General features: G+C 31.5%; 1 protein-coding gene across 2 annotated transcripts; it reads left to right on the top strand.

The window, feature by feature from the left end:
• Window positions 1-1,538: 1,538 nt before the first annotated feature.
• LOC131850728 (pre-piRNA 3'-exonuclease trimmer-like) lies at window positions 1,539-13,941 on the top strand. Of its 2 annotated transcripts, XM_059201070.1 has the most exons (11): window positions 1,539-1,796; window positions 1,906-2,140; window positions 3,467-3,618; window positions 4,380-4,515; window positions 4,804-5,132; window positions 5,804-5,931; window positions 6,233-6,375; window positions 7,104-7,190; window positions 12,604-12,692; window positions 13,375-13,473; window positions 13,785-13,941. In XM_059201070.1, exons 1-11 carry the CDS (start codon window positions 1,669-1,671, stop codon window positions 13,843-13,845), a joined length of 1,587 nt encoding a protein of 528 aa, XP_059057053.1. In that variant the 5' UTR covers window positions 1,539-1,668; the 3' UTR covers window positions 13,846-13,941. The 2 variants fall into 2 exon arrangements, with proteins under 2 accessions (XP_059057053.1, XP_059057054.1); XM_059201071.1 differs by lacking the exons at window positions 13,375-13,473; window positions 13,785-13,941 and having other exon boundaries at window positions 6,233-6,358.
• Window positions 13,942-15,349: the final 1,408 nt, after the last annotated feature.

The raw sequence follows: 15,349 nt of genomic DNA, 5'->3' as shown, positions 1-15,349 counted from the left end.
TTTTCATCCATATTTCGGGCATATTCATGGGAATTTGGGCCAAGTTTTAGGTCCATACCGTGCATAATTAATAATAATGCTGATACGAACACCTTCCGTTATCTGGGTTCTAGACACTTTAAACGGCATTTTTTTATCGAATAAAATTCACAACAAACACTTATAACCTCAAAATGAACTTCGTAGTTTAACGAGAAATCACCAAATGAAATATTTTCCAGTAGTTTACCTTGTATAAAGAAAAAAGGGACAAGAATTACAGCTAACAAACAATAGATGAGCTGCAGCTGCGTTTTACCTACTGCGCCCTCAGCCTATACCTGACCTCGAGCGTCCACCTTTTCAAGGCTGTATCTCCGAAACTATTAGTCGGATCAACTTGAAAATTTAGGACAATATTCTAGAGATGTTATAGAATTTAATAAGACAAAAAAAAATTTTTCGTTTTTTTTAATTCGTGAAACCCATGTAACCCCTTAAGCATACATAGGGACAAACAGCGACTTTATTTTATACTATGTATGACGATGATGATACACAATGATTGGACAAACAGTAGATTCCTGAAATCTATACTATTAGTAAAAACCTTCTAAAATATGAGGCAAAGACATACCTACAGACGATCCGACAACCTGTTTATTCCGAAACCCTAAAAATTTGGAAAATATTTCTAATACGTAAATGCAGCATTCAAGTTTTCCCTGTTCGGCATTCTGCAATGTGCTCGTGATATCCCATGAGCATTACCTAGCGAAGCCAGCCCGGCAGGTTACCAGCGTTTTACTCGCAGACAGATACAAAAAGGCAGCTGCTATTTTGATATTTGAGGGTTTTTGTATATTTCTTTATTTTACTACCTATTTAATGTTTTTTTTTTCTTGGATTTTTTACATATTTATATTTTTCAAGGTGGTCAGTTCGGAATTATAAATCCCCCCAATGCCATATGTACAATTAAAATATGGTTAGACGATGTCAATACATTAGTGCCTATCTAATAGTATCTACCGATCTAAATAATAGATACAATCTTTAGAACAAGGTATAAATGAACATTCCGTGACTGGATGTCTTTTACGGGAACAGGCAAAGAAAATTAATGCTAGTTACACGTTCCGTGATAAATATACCGCAATGAAAAAGATATCTTGATTCATGTTAACATTCTATTTAAAGATTCGTAATCAGGACTGTTGATGTTAGAATTTCGACATAACTATACCAACCATTCGGAAAATTTGAAGATTCTATAGCTAAGTATAGGTAGGTAAATGAAATACTTCTCAGTAACACATCTAATTGCAGACAAAGGACATGGACATGGAGTACAACATTAAATAAATAAAAATAGATAACCTGCAATATCTTTTTCAATTATTAACAACATTTCCGGATAATATTGATATTTTCCAGGAATTAAAAAAAAAAAAACAATTAGTGTCATTGTCAATTTGTCAGACGGTAAAGTTTCATCGACACTAGTGTCATTGCCAAATTCTTGACAATTTCTATTTGACATATGTAATGTCATAAAAACATGCTAATTCGGTAATTTATATTTTTGATTTTTTTTATTATAAACCCATTTTTACCTTCATTTAATAAAATTATGTAACACCGCAAAATATTTCAGACTCTTGTACTTTGATAAAAATAAAATAGACAATGGAAATAACAAAACAAAATTTTGTTGAACAATTACCGAATATAACTAAAGATTTAAAGCGTTCGTGTTTTGTTGGTTTTGATGCCGAGTTTACTGCTATTTTATCGGATGAAAAGTTCAAATACAGGTAATTATTCTTCTGGTTACCGGTTATATATATAATATTAATTAATTAATAATTTATACTATATTACAACAAGTGGTAGATTTACATAAATACATCCTTTTGGTTTCAGATTGTTTGATACCAATGAAAAGCGATATGATAATATAAAAACTGAACTTAGTAAAATTATAATGACTCAAGTCGGTCTAACGATGTTCCAATATGAACGAGATCTGGACACATATGTGGCTGTTGGCTATACATTCCACCTTTGCCCGCAAATGGTTGGTGATGTACACCAGTCATTTGTTTTCCAAGCATCTACACTAAATTTCCTATGTAAGCACAAATTTGATTTTAATAAGGTAAGTGATAATAACATTTATTTCAACAGTTTTAATAATTTAGTTTCTTCTTTAGTTTCTCCGTTAGATATCCAAATTTAACAATATTATGCAGCAATTATTTTATTAAAATCACACTCGTATTCTCTTTGTGTGAATTGATAAAATGTAGACTATCTCCATTCTTGTTATATGGTATCCATTACTGAAACAAAAGTTGACTAACATTAATTGCCCCTTTGTGTGGCAAATTTCATAAATACCTATTGGAATATACTTGTCTGAAAAATAAAGCATCTCAGTGATTACTCATATTCAGGACATGTATCCTGCATGCAGCATAATATAAATAATCACTTCACACCTTCCTCATGAAAGAGCTTATTATATGTAAATTATTTCTGTTCAAGTTCTAATATATATGTATATATATATACAGTCAACCCTCCTATAACGCGGTGAGTGCGTACCGCGTTGTATGAAAACCGCGCTATAAGAAACTCGGATTTAACCATACAAACCAGGCTAATTCATAGCGCATTCTATGGAAACCATCTACCGCGTTGTATGGAAACCGCGCTACAAGAGACTCAGAATAACTACAAATCACATCATTCGTACCGCATTATATGGAGACCAATAAATACAAAAGACAAGATAAATTATAAATTATTTTTTTATTTTTAAGAGTTCATACTCTTCAATTCAATAAAAATAAGGAAATGATGAAAAAAATGAAACAAAAACTAAACTAAAAAACTGTTTTCCAACAAAAACAAAAGAAAGACTTTTGTAAAATGATGTAATCTTTCAACACTCATCCTCACTGTCAGATATGAGTCGCCTAACTCGCCTTCTTTTAATGGGCAAAATGTCTTCCTCACTTGGTTGATCTTCACATTGGTTTTAAGCGGCTAAGACATAAGCAGAACATAGTTTTTCTATAGTTTACGCGACAATGTAGTCAAAAGATCACATATATATCTTTCATGTTACAGTTTCGTTAGACACACACAAGCATGGCACACTGTCGATGCGAAACTATTTAGTTAATAGAAGTGGAAGATAGCACATGAGGAGCCCCACCCGTGAACCACGCTGATATAAACATATCCAGTTAAAACCATTCATTGGGTGCACGGAAAGAACTGATGGGACGTTGTTGAACGGAAACCGCGCTGTAAGAGTACCGCGTTATAGGAGGGCTGTCGCAATTTCAGCTCCGCGTTATATGGAAACCGCGTTCTGAGAGTACCGCGTTATAGGAGGGTTGACTGTATATATATAGGAGTAGTGAATTAAGTACCAGAATATTATTACACATTTGTTTTAACTTATAATTTTCAGTTTATTTATGAAGGGCTTCCATATCTAAGTAAAGCTGAAGAGGAACATATTCGTCAGCAGTTGACAGATGGAACACTTTTCAGCAACCTGTCTCGGATGATAGATATAGGTGAAGAGAAAGAAGTACAGCAATACTGTTCTGAAGTGGCTAAGTATGTCCTGACATTTTTTAAATTCTACTAGAATATACTATTTGTAGAAAATTAGGAGTATGGATATACATAGATAAATAATTTGAAGTATTAATGCATAATTTTATTAATTTACCAGCTGATCCCGAAAACATTGTTTTGCCATATAAATTGAAATTGCTTTTAAAAAGTAATGATTGATGGTAAAAGGGTGAATTTTTAGGGTTGTAAGAATTTTTTAGCGTTCAGAAATACATACAACTCTAAAATTTCATTGTACAAAACAATTTACCAATAAATAAATGCTGGTGTGGACAACCCTTATCACTTAGGTCTATGAAAAATGGATAGTAGCCGAATCTAATACCTACTTAATATGCATATAAAATTTCATAAAAATTGGTTAAGCCTCAGTAAAGTTTCAGAGGAATGACATGACAATCATTATTATTATTACATAGTATAAAACAAAGTGGCTGTCACTGTTTGTCCCTATGTTTGCTTTTTTTTATCTTATCTATCTGGGATCAGCCAATTAGCTTTTATCTCTAATAATCTAATATTTTATAAACGGAATTTGAAGCCTTTTTTTTTAATAGATAGAGTGATTCTAGAGGAAGGATTATATATATTATAATAATACATGTACAGCCGTGCGAAGCCGGTTTGAGAAGCTATATATATATAAGATAATATTGATTTTACTGTACTGTTATTTAGTTACACTACTAAGATGTGATCTCAATTTAAAAAATTTAGAAAACATAATTGTGATTTTTCAGATGGCTTATCAATAGTACAGATGAAACAATTTACCTAGATATAAAAAATCCTATCTTGAGGTATATTGTTCACAATGAATTAAGAATACGATTCCCAGATGTTCTCACTACGGATAGTTTAGGTAATAGTAATAAGGTAATTAGGCTATGCAGGAACACTTGCTATGCTCTTTGATTTTTTTTTATAAAATTATCTCATGCGATTTGTTCTATAAGAATGTTTATGTTATTTTCACAGTTGTCATATTAACATCAGAGTCACTCCTATTACACTAAAAGTCGGTAACACTAAATACATATTAAAAACCTTATCCATACTGCCTGTTCTCTGTATTTAGTTGACATGAACCACTAACACATATCACTGATGTTGACCTACGCTATATTAATTTTTTTAATGTTGTTATTACTTTACATATTTCAGGTATTGATTTACAGAGATAAAAATGTAATATCTGCAACCAGTGCGTCTGCAACTGTATTAGAAGAAAATTTATTAAGTCACTTATTAGGATTCTCACAAATTATCCACTTGCTGGTGAGCTACCAGAAACCCATAATTGGCCACAATATATTTCTGGATATTGTGCTACTTCACAATCAGTTTATAGGACCATTGCCTAACAACTATTCTACTTTTAAGAAAAACATTACAGCAATGTTTCCTATAATTTTTGATACTAAATATATATCATATGAAATGGCCAAGATGTTGACCTTTAATGAAGTTTGGAAAACAAATACACTCCAAGAGTAAGTGTATTGCTTCGAATTTATATGTTTTAAGCTATTTATTGGACTAAAAACTTAACAAACAATAAGAAATATAATAATTTTAATAGTTTTGTCTGTTACTCCAGAGTCAAGCAACCAAATATTAATAGATGGTCTTATCAGATGTTCATCCTCCTTTAATCTATGATTAAATGCTGTAATTATTTCTAAGGTCTATGGACCCTTAAAGAAAATGGATTACATTTTTATACTTGCGACTTGCATAGATTTTGATGAACTACCAAAACATATTGTGCACTAACTGGGTTAGTTAGTACACAATAGTTTTGGTAGTTCTTCAATCTTCTACTGCTACTTCTACTACTACTGAGATAAAACATAGCCTATACTCATGCTTAAACACTTCAATACAATCTTAATCATATTAAATATCATTAAGATCTGTTTATTTGTTTAACCGTGAAAGATAACAGGCTCACTTTCTAATTTAAAATATTAGTAAGAATGACGCTTGCGGAGAATAATTAACTTCGAAGCATTCCTTATTATTTCTAAAAAAAATCCAATTTATTATGTTCGTAAATTTATCTACTGCTGTCAATGTACAAAGAATAAGATGGTGCACATTTTAATTTCTGTTATTTTGAAATACGTATTTACAAATTACAAATGTACTTTTTCTTTTCCAGTTTATATGAATTCTTCGCACAAGGCAAATGTAAAAAGTTAGAAAATGGAGTTAACCTTATAAGACTGAGCACGCCATTTGGAGAAAAACAATCTTTCCATGAAGCTGGTTGGGACTCTTACTGTTCAGGTGGTATTTTAGTGTTACATTATAATATTGTTTAAAAGTAACTTATTTCATGAAATACGTTCCAAGACCTTATTCATACGAAATAAACAGGATTAGCAAATAATATAAGAAACATCTATACCTTTAGAGAATACTCATCTTGAGGGAATATGTTTCAGTAACAAATTCTTCTTTTGACTACTGACTATCTTCTATCTATTCTACTATACTTGATGTATCCTACATTGCCAACAAACGGGCCTCTTGTTCTTATTACTAACAGCCCTGACCCCACCAGCTAACTTATATGTTTTTTTTTCAGGTTACTGTTTCATCCGCCTGGGCCATTGGGCGGCTTGTGAAAATAGCGGTGTGTACCGGCCGGTCGGACCTAGAGAAAAACTTGCCGCACTAGCGCCTTATTGCAATAAAGTGAACGTCATACGAGGTGCAGTGCCATATATGGTAATTTTTTATAATATAAAAGTACCTATAACCTCTGTAGAATAATAAATAATAATAATAATAAAAGCCTTTGCTCCGAAATCTATTCACCTCTGTAGAATACAAAAAATAAATAAAATTTACTATATATATGACCAAATTTTATGTAAAAAGTGTATAAAAACCTGGCTTCAAATGGTAACTTATGACGAAACAGAAAACTTTATTGGAAAATAAAAATAGACATTGATATACTTAAAATACTAAACTAGATTGCATGGTAATCTGCAATGATTTATTTAAGTTTAAGTGGCTCTATATTTTTGTTTTCTTTTTTTTATATAACATAAATATGTTAATAAATAGTGCACCCTAGTACGTATGTGTAACCATATCAAACTTCTCTCTCTCTCTCTGAACTCTGCTTAGCTTGAGACTTGATGACGATATGTAAAATGTCCTGAGTTATAAAAAATATTATAAAATATATAATCTAATCCAGTAAGAGTCATTGATAGTGGCCATCTTTATAACTAATTAATTAGTAACACTGTAACAATGTAATGCCTTGGAAATACTTATTATAATATCATTAAACAAATTACTGAAAATCACTTCAACAAATTTACTATGTGCGTTACATTGCAATTTACTTTCCGCATTTTAATGCCAATGTAAATTATATAGAGTTATCAATCAAATTTATCTACTAATTGTAACTAACTATTATTATTTTGTGATATTTTTAGAATCTAACAAGAGAGGACCCTCCAAGTCACCGCCCAAAATTGCTACACGTTAAGTCAATAAAGGAACGCGCAATTGATGTAGGAAAGGTTAGTATTCTATTTTTACGCCAAAATATTCTGAACTTACGATTTACACAGAGTCGAATATTTTTAATTAGATCCATTTTACCTATATAATATAAAACATGCATACTTATATTTTATGTTAACTGATATTGTACTTATGGATGTCAGGGGAACTAATGAATATTCGGAAATAAAATGCTTATTTATTGCGAAAGACGATCATATATAAATACCTATCTTTAATACTTATTATTGTACTGGCTAAAGCAACAAGCTAAAGATTCAAATTTAACGCTACATAGACAAATTGCACCATGAACAACCTCCGTAATAGAGCTGCAACAAGGTGAGCTATTAAATTAAAAGAAAAATGGCTATTATTAAAATGTCATCAATCAGGAACATATAAAATGATATTTCAAGTATGTAGAAACGTCATTCTTTGTTCTATATTAGTTCTAATTTTAAAAAAGCTAATGAGTTATGGGCGATTGCCAGACGGTGAAAGTCTGAAATTTGAACTATGAATATAATAAAAAATAGCATATTCCACTATATATCTGCGTGGAGCTCAGAGAATTTCAATGTAACATTGAGGTATATCACTTACCAATTTAAATTAAACTTTACAATGTTTAACATCAAACTTCTGAAGTTTTTTCTTGTGTTTTTGGATTTTTTAGACATGTATGATTGTTTGTATGGGTCTGGGTGTCTTCTATGTAATATACATATTATGTTTATACACATTTAATATTAAATATATATATATATATATATATATCTATGTCTTTATATAAGTTGTCTAGTATCCATAACACAAGCTCTGCTAACCGTGGGACTAGATGACGTTGTGTTAATTGTTCAGTATTTGAGTATACAAATGTTCTTTCTTATTTAAACACATTCCGAATCAGTATTTTCCACCCCATGAATGTAATAATATTTTGATATTAAGTTTGTATCTTTTTTTCATACTACGATGGTGGCAATCAAGCTTACGGCCCATCTGATGGTAAATGGTTAGCACTATTAATTATTAAAAAGTTGCATATAGATGGCTATTATTAAAATGTCTTCATAGTTTTGCAAACGTTTTAAAACACAAAACTGTGTTTTCAAAAATGTTTAATCAATTTTTAAAAAGTTATATATACATGTTAAAATGAAATAATGCGTTTAGAAAAGTAATTTTCATATATTTACTCATTTTGTTATTTTCCAGTACTTAATTACACTTTAATCAAATATGGGGCTCAATGTTTTCAAAATGCTTTCATAGATGGCATTGTCGTCATTTGTATCGGCCTAATTAAATGTCTTTTTTATATTTTCCAATAATAAGCACTTAATATATTATTATTGTAAATTAAACATATAAAAATTTTTTAAGTAAATTAAAAATAGCCGAACAAGCAAGTAATAATATTTCCAATAATACTTATGTATGAAGTGTTGTCATATTATAAATAAATACATGTATTATCGATTTTTTTTAATAATCGATAACAGGATTTTATTACAGCGCATTATTCGATGATGCTTTTAATGAGTCGTTGTGAACAGTAAATTTTCATTATTTTGTATTATGTATAGCAGTATTCCGTTTCAAAGAACGGAATATAGTAGTACATTATTAGTGTCGTTGGTTATTTGCATTTGTACTGAATAATCGATTACATAATAATTTAAAATATCGAGTACGAATCGTAGTTGTCTTCGAATACTGGCAACTGGTAAGATTAAATTAGTATTTAAAAAAAAGAGAGAAATCGATCCTAATTCGAATACCATAAAGTTGATTTTCCTTTCTCATTAATATCATAGCAGTTTGTTTTTAACTTGCGTATGACTCTGTGGTATGATGTTTAACGTGTATTGTTATTGTACGGTGCATACATTTCAAAAATTATATTTTAATGTAGGTACATACATTTCTTTCATACATTTCATACATGTCAAAAATTATCTTTTAATGTAGGTACATACATTTCTTTCATACATTTCATACATTTCAAAAATGAACGTTTTATGTAGGTACATACATTTCATAAATGTCAAAAATTATCTTCTAATGTAGGTACATACATACATTTCTTTCATACATTTCATACATTTCAAAAATTATATTTTAATGTAGGTACATACATTTCATACATGTCAAAAATTATCTTTTAATGTAGGTACATACATTTCATACATTTCAAAAAGTATCTTTTAATGTAGGTACATAACACCCCATGTCAGACCCCTTGTATTTGGAAGAAACTTAAAAATAATGCCAAAAATAGTAGATGAATATATTTTTAATACGAATATTGTTTTATTTTTGTTCATCAACTTTATCCCTCACTAACAATACTAGTAGTAGTACATAACCTGGTTTATACCGCTAAAGATATTGAAAGATATACGAGTAATTCAGAATGTTTGGCGTGAAAGCGAGACAAATAGATTGTTGTATGTATTTTCAATGTAACATTATAAATAAAAAAAAAATTGTCCATAATACAAAAAAATATTTTTTCGGGGTAGGCCACCCCTATGACTTAGGGGTATAAAAAATAGATAACAACCCTACCTCAGACCTGGCAAGTATACATATCAATTTTCATCATGGGAGAAATATGGCAACTAACACTGTGATACAAAATTTATATATTGTAATACACTACCTCTAAGTAGATATATATATATAGCGGCGCACCCGCCGGTAGCCTCGCGCTGTTGGCTCGTTGCTAAGCAACGGATACCCCGGTAGCGGTTGGGCAACGGGAGGCCGGCGGCAGTTGGTCGTTGAATACCGCACGCAGCGCAATAGTCTTACAACTTATTTTAATTATTTTTATGACGATCCAACAATATAAGATATAGCGGAATTCTCATTAGGTAAAAGAGGGGTACATCGTAGAATACATGAGGTATATACCAGTAAATTAATTGTAGCTAAAATCAGTCTCATACATATAACGATTGAAATAAAAAATCGTATAGCCCGATTTTGATACGTACGAGTATAAACGTATCAAAATCAGGCTATACGTATAGCGCGTAAAATAAACCATAACATAATAGGTATATACATTGGCACATAAGCCATATCTGCAGAGTGTCGGCTAACGATATTATACCTACACAATTACATTGAATCTTGAATCGTCCCTAATGAGGTACACGATACAGTAACCTACATATCTATTATATACATATCTTTGCAAAACAGATGTCATGTAGCTGAATTGACTGCCATCTATTTTCATGCTTTGTTACTAAGCACCCACTAGTAATCCGAACTGCTTCAGATTTAGCGACATCTAGCGGCTACGGTGGCGAAATAAAATAGCCCGAAGAATAGCCCGAGTTAGGAAGGAACCATTTTCTTGTATGGGATGGGGTATCTGTATGTAATATTATGTTATCTGTGCCGTAGCCTATGAACGCCTGAAACACCAGGGGTATCTCGTGCGCGTTGCCGACCCTTAAGAAACCTACCCTTCTTAAAAAATATCTTGTATAATAAAAATATAAGTATCATGTATAGCTTGGGAATTAATATAATAAATAATCGCTATAATTATTTCACATTCCCAAAAAGTTGTATACCTATACAGTCTTGTTTCAAGACTCTTGGATGTCTTAGAAAAGAGTAGTTAATATATTATCAACCTATAGTCTAAGAGACATCTGTTAAGTAATAATAGTGCCCGCAACTTCGTCCTCGTGTAGGTTTGTAGACGCCATCTAGTGACGATAATCAAACGACTAAAATAATTGAAGCATTTATACAACGCCATCTATTGTCTTATTAGTAAATCAGCAATTGTAAATAGCGTAGGTATTTAATATTATTAGGAATATCCCTTTCTATGGTATTTTTCATACATATCTTTATCTTATTTCCTCCAGCATTTTTAAGTAAAATATTAAAATACAAAAGACTTCCTTTTACGAGACGAGCCTTTCACGATTTTAAAATAAAATTTTAAATGGAAAGATTTATTTCTGCTCCCAAAGTACTGCGATTAACCGGAATAAAAATTACATTATTTAATGTAATATATGGAATTGAACGGTAACGCAGAAACTACATTTTTTGATAAATGATTAGGCCATTGAGGAAAGAGTTCGATACAAAAAACTAATTCTCTTTTATAATATTAGTTACGTTATCATGTACTATAAAGGTCATATGAGAACATATTCAAATTCAAATTTGAATTTTTTTTTTAATTTAAAAGCTCCCGATATTTATACGCTGTTAAAAACTTCCTGGTCACATGACCAAATATATATCGACTGTGATAATAATTCTTAAGGAGCTCTTAAGATATATTATCACAGTATTATGTCGATTATAGATTGTGTACAGTAGTAAACAACCGTGAAAAAGTTTAAAACAGCATTCATAATGATCCTAATAACATAATAATTATATACAAAGTAATTAAACAGTATTAAGAAATCATATGCCGATTTCACGTCGAGGCTAACGGAAGAAACATACATATTCATTCAGAAAGAAGAAAGAAAGAAAAACATTTATTGTCAACCATTTTTACATATACATATATACATACATACATACAAGTAGTTCGACCATTGTTAATTTTCAAATTATTTTATGTATTAAACATCTTTTTGATACAATTGAATTTCGAATATACATTAACATCAAAGCCCAAATGACCGAATTACAGCGGCAAGTTCAACCAAACAACAAAAACATGGCAAAGCTCATTATAAATTGCGTAACAAACAAAACACAATGCTATTTTTGTTGAAATTGTAAACTCTGGGCCATCCATGTTATCCCGATCCTCGGATCCAAAATAGCAGCCATTTGTTACGGAACAGTTATGGTAGTAATAATTGTCACCTCTGCCAGTAAAGTGCTGTTTTGCAACACGTGTTTTACTGCTGCAAGCACAAGTCGCACGGTGGCGCCTTTCCACTAACCGTCACTTTATTCCCTTCGCATAATGTGCGATATTGCTATTTTGCGGCCGCAAACTAGCGTAGTAGGAAATCGTCTGACATTTGGCGACACGCCAGAGCGCGACTGTACTCACACGCACGCAGACACCCACACGCGTATATCTCGCACTCTGTGCATATTTCCCGTTGCTAGTTAAAACAGATTGATAATACCCAAGTGTCGCACGCGGAAATCTTTATTTTTGCGCCGTGACACTTTTTTTAATACTACCCGGTATTTGATTTCTCAAATGTACAAAATGTCGTTTATCATGCCACTGTCAAGGTTGATTTAAGGTTAAGATATAAATAAAATCATACAAGAGCTTATATCGCCCATCGCAATATTTCATTGTGCTATAGTTGTTTATATCGCAACAGCTGTAGATAGGTACTACAATGGCAGTATCATGCCAGTATTGCACCATCAATTGAATTTATATATTTGTTTTGTCTTCAGGTGGCGACTGTCCTCTCTGGTTTTGGTTCTATTGATATAAAACCGTATGGTAACCGGACAGCTCTTATTGCAGCTGGAACTCAATATACGTAAGTATCAATATCAGTACTTCGTAAATATGTATATAAGTCAGGAGTATTGAGTGATCCATGAAATATGGAGCCTGATCGTTAGTTACTAGCCAGATGGCAACTGACTGACGATGACGCTCAGATTCTGTCTATGTCTCAGGATATATTAAGCTTATTCTGGTTTTGAAGAAATTTGGAATAAATGTTCCTCATTCTTAATTCCGACGAAGGACGAAGTTAAATTATTGTTGTTATTGTAATTATTGTTGTTGTTGTAATGCATCCCATCCCAACATGATCAATATGTTACTGATAATACCTAACAATATTAATTCTAACTATGATATGGTTATCTATTCTCTTTTTGCACAAAAATAACATTTTCCTACTTTATTATTATAAAACTTTAAATTATTATATACTAGTTATTACCCGCGACTTTCTCATCCCTTATTTCACCCCCTTTTCTTTTAATAGTTCTCGTAATAGCATTTATCTTCATATCTAATTTCATTAATATCTATTCTGACCTTTAGATATGAAAAGGGAGCAAATAAACACACTTTTTTCGAAAACTACTCAAACATTGTTGGCCGCAGCTGGCGTTTTTCTCATATACAATATTTGTATTGTAGGATTATCAAAATAATGGCCATTTATTCATTTGATTGAAGTTAAAGTATGTAATTTTTTATTTCAGTGCGGAGAAAATCCTGAAGCAGTTCAAAGACAGTAAAGAATACAGAATATCATTCTTCAGCGTGTACAGACATGCGCCAGCGAGTCGCGCCGTAATATGGTATGTTAAAGTTAAAAGCCATGTATATAATTTCGATATCCTGAGACTAGAAGTATATGAATATAGTACGTGACGCTCTATAATCTGTACTTACACAAAGTTATAAAGCATTTTCTCTTTCTTACCTAGGTAAAACAGAGTAAAGATTTTGTACAAAGTAGATACCTCAGTAAAATTCATATAAGGTACGATATACACATTACTACGTCGAGACTTCAGACACCTATCAATAATATACCCTATTCGTAACTAATTGTATATTATTAGCACATTCCTTTTAAATTATATAACCTATACATTTGTTTTTTCAGGGGTGGCGCATTACTGACAGGAAGTATAGTTATATTTTTATTTCATAAGAGAGTAAAATAGTGTATGTTGATCTCATAGCTAATTATTGAAATAAGCAATCACAGTAGTTACTACTTTGATTAGCCAATACTGAGCAATAAATGCTAGTTGTTTTGTAAGTTTAATGTTAATTGTTATATTTTTTACTGTATGTTTTTTCTAAAGATAATATTGTAGTTAAATCTATTGAAAATACATGCTTTACTCCACTACATCTTATAAATATATCTACCTCAACTCTATGTATTTTAATTTTTATTATCCGTGTTCTATTGTCATTATTCATTGTCTTACCCTTCCGAATGAAAAGGAATTTTCCAAGCCGCCTGGCCAGCACAGTAATAGTTGGATTAGCACTTTTATGAAGAGAGATCCTTGTCACCCTAAAAATTAATAATTTATAGATGCGATTATGTTCACTCGTCATAGATTATAGGTAAGCTACATTAGTCAATCACTGAATAGACTAAACATACTTTGTAAACCACTAAATCGACTAAACCCATTCGAAAGTTACGAGTGGTTCTATAAACAAGAAACATAATTAGCTAGAGTACAAAGGCACTACAATAATTTGTAGCTGTTACTATATAACTTGCCTTAAAAGTGTATCTACATTAAATAGAATAACTTATGTACACACGAGCCATATGTACAGTATTACCACATATAGAATAATATTACATAGCTTTACTTCCGTTAGCAATTTCAAAATTTTCGTTTTTATATATTCCAATAGACGTTCAAGTTAATCTAAACAGATTTGTAATGGCCAGCAGTCGCACTTAAAGTCGTCTAGTACGACTAGATAGCGCTGTGTAATTTGTCTACGGTTATTATTATCATGTATATAAGAGACGGTTACCACTTACTATCGGACGCTCTATCCGCTTAATTGCCATTCCAGCTTGTTGTCAACCATGTTTTACGCCTAAGGCACATTGCGAGTCGAACTCTAATCCTTGTTTACTACACAGCTAACAAATTGATGACATTACAGCAATCAACAAAGATACTTACGATTTATATGATATGATAATCATTTTAAATTGTGTAGACCGACACAATAACATGCGTGCGTGCGTCTGTGTCTGTGTGTGTGTGTGTGTGTCAAAGAATCCACCAAATTGAATGAAATCTATGTATATGATATGATTCGGAAATTGTTTGCAGCTTTATATATGTGACGCAATATTTTAACATTCTGTAGTTTATAAAGTTAAAGAAACCAATGAGACTGCAATGCCATGGTTGAAATCTATTTTATTTGTATTTCAAAAGAAATAGAATTTTATTAGTTTTTTTTCCTGGAATAGCAAACAAGATGACGGTCTCGATGCGAAGTGGTAACCGTCACTTTTATACATTAACTCAGAATTTTATTAGTTTTTTTTCCTGGAATAGCAAACAAGATGACGGTCTCGATGCGAAGTGGTAACCGTCACTTTTATACATTAACTCCGCTACGAACATCTCGACATCTTGTGACGTAGCTCAGCAGTCCTCGTTCTTTGCTATTACGGTG

The sequence above is a fragment of the Achroia grisella genome, unplaced genomic scaffold (genome assembly GCF_030625045.1).
Source record: "Achroia grisella isolate CSIRO2021 unplaced genomic scaffold, CSIRO_AGI_Agris_v1 utg779, whole genome shotgun sequence".
Lineage (NCBI taxonomy): Eukaryota > Metazoa > Arthropoda > Insecta > Lepidoptera > Pyralidae > Achroia > Achroia grisella.
The sequence above is the reverse complement of the archived record's forward strand: the minus strand, read 5'-3'. Positions and strand labels throughout refer to the sequence as shown.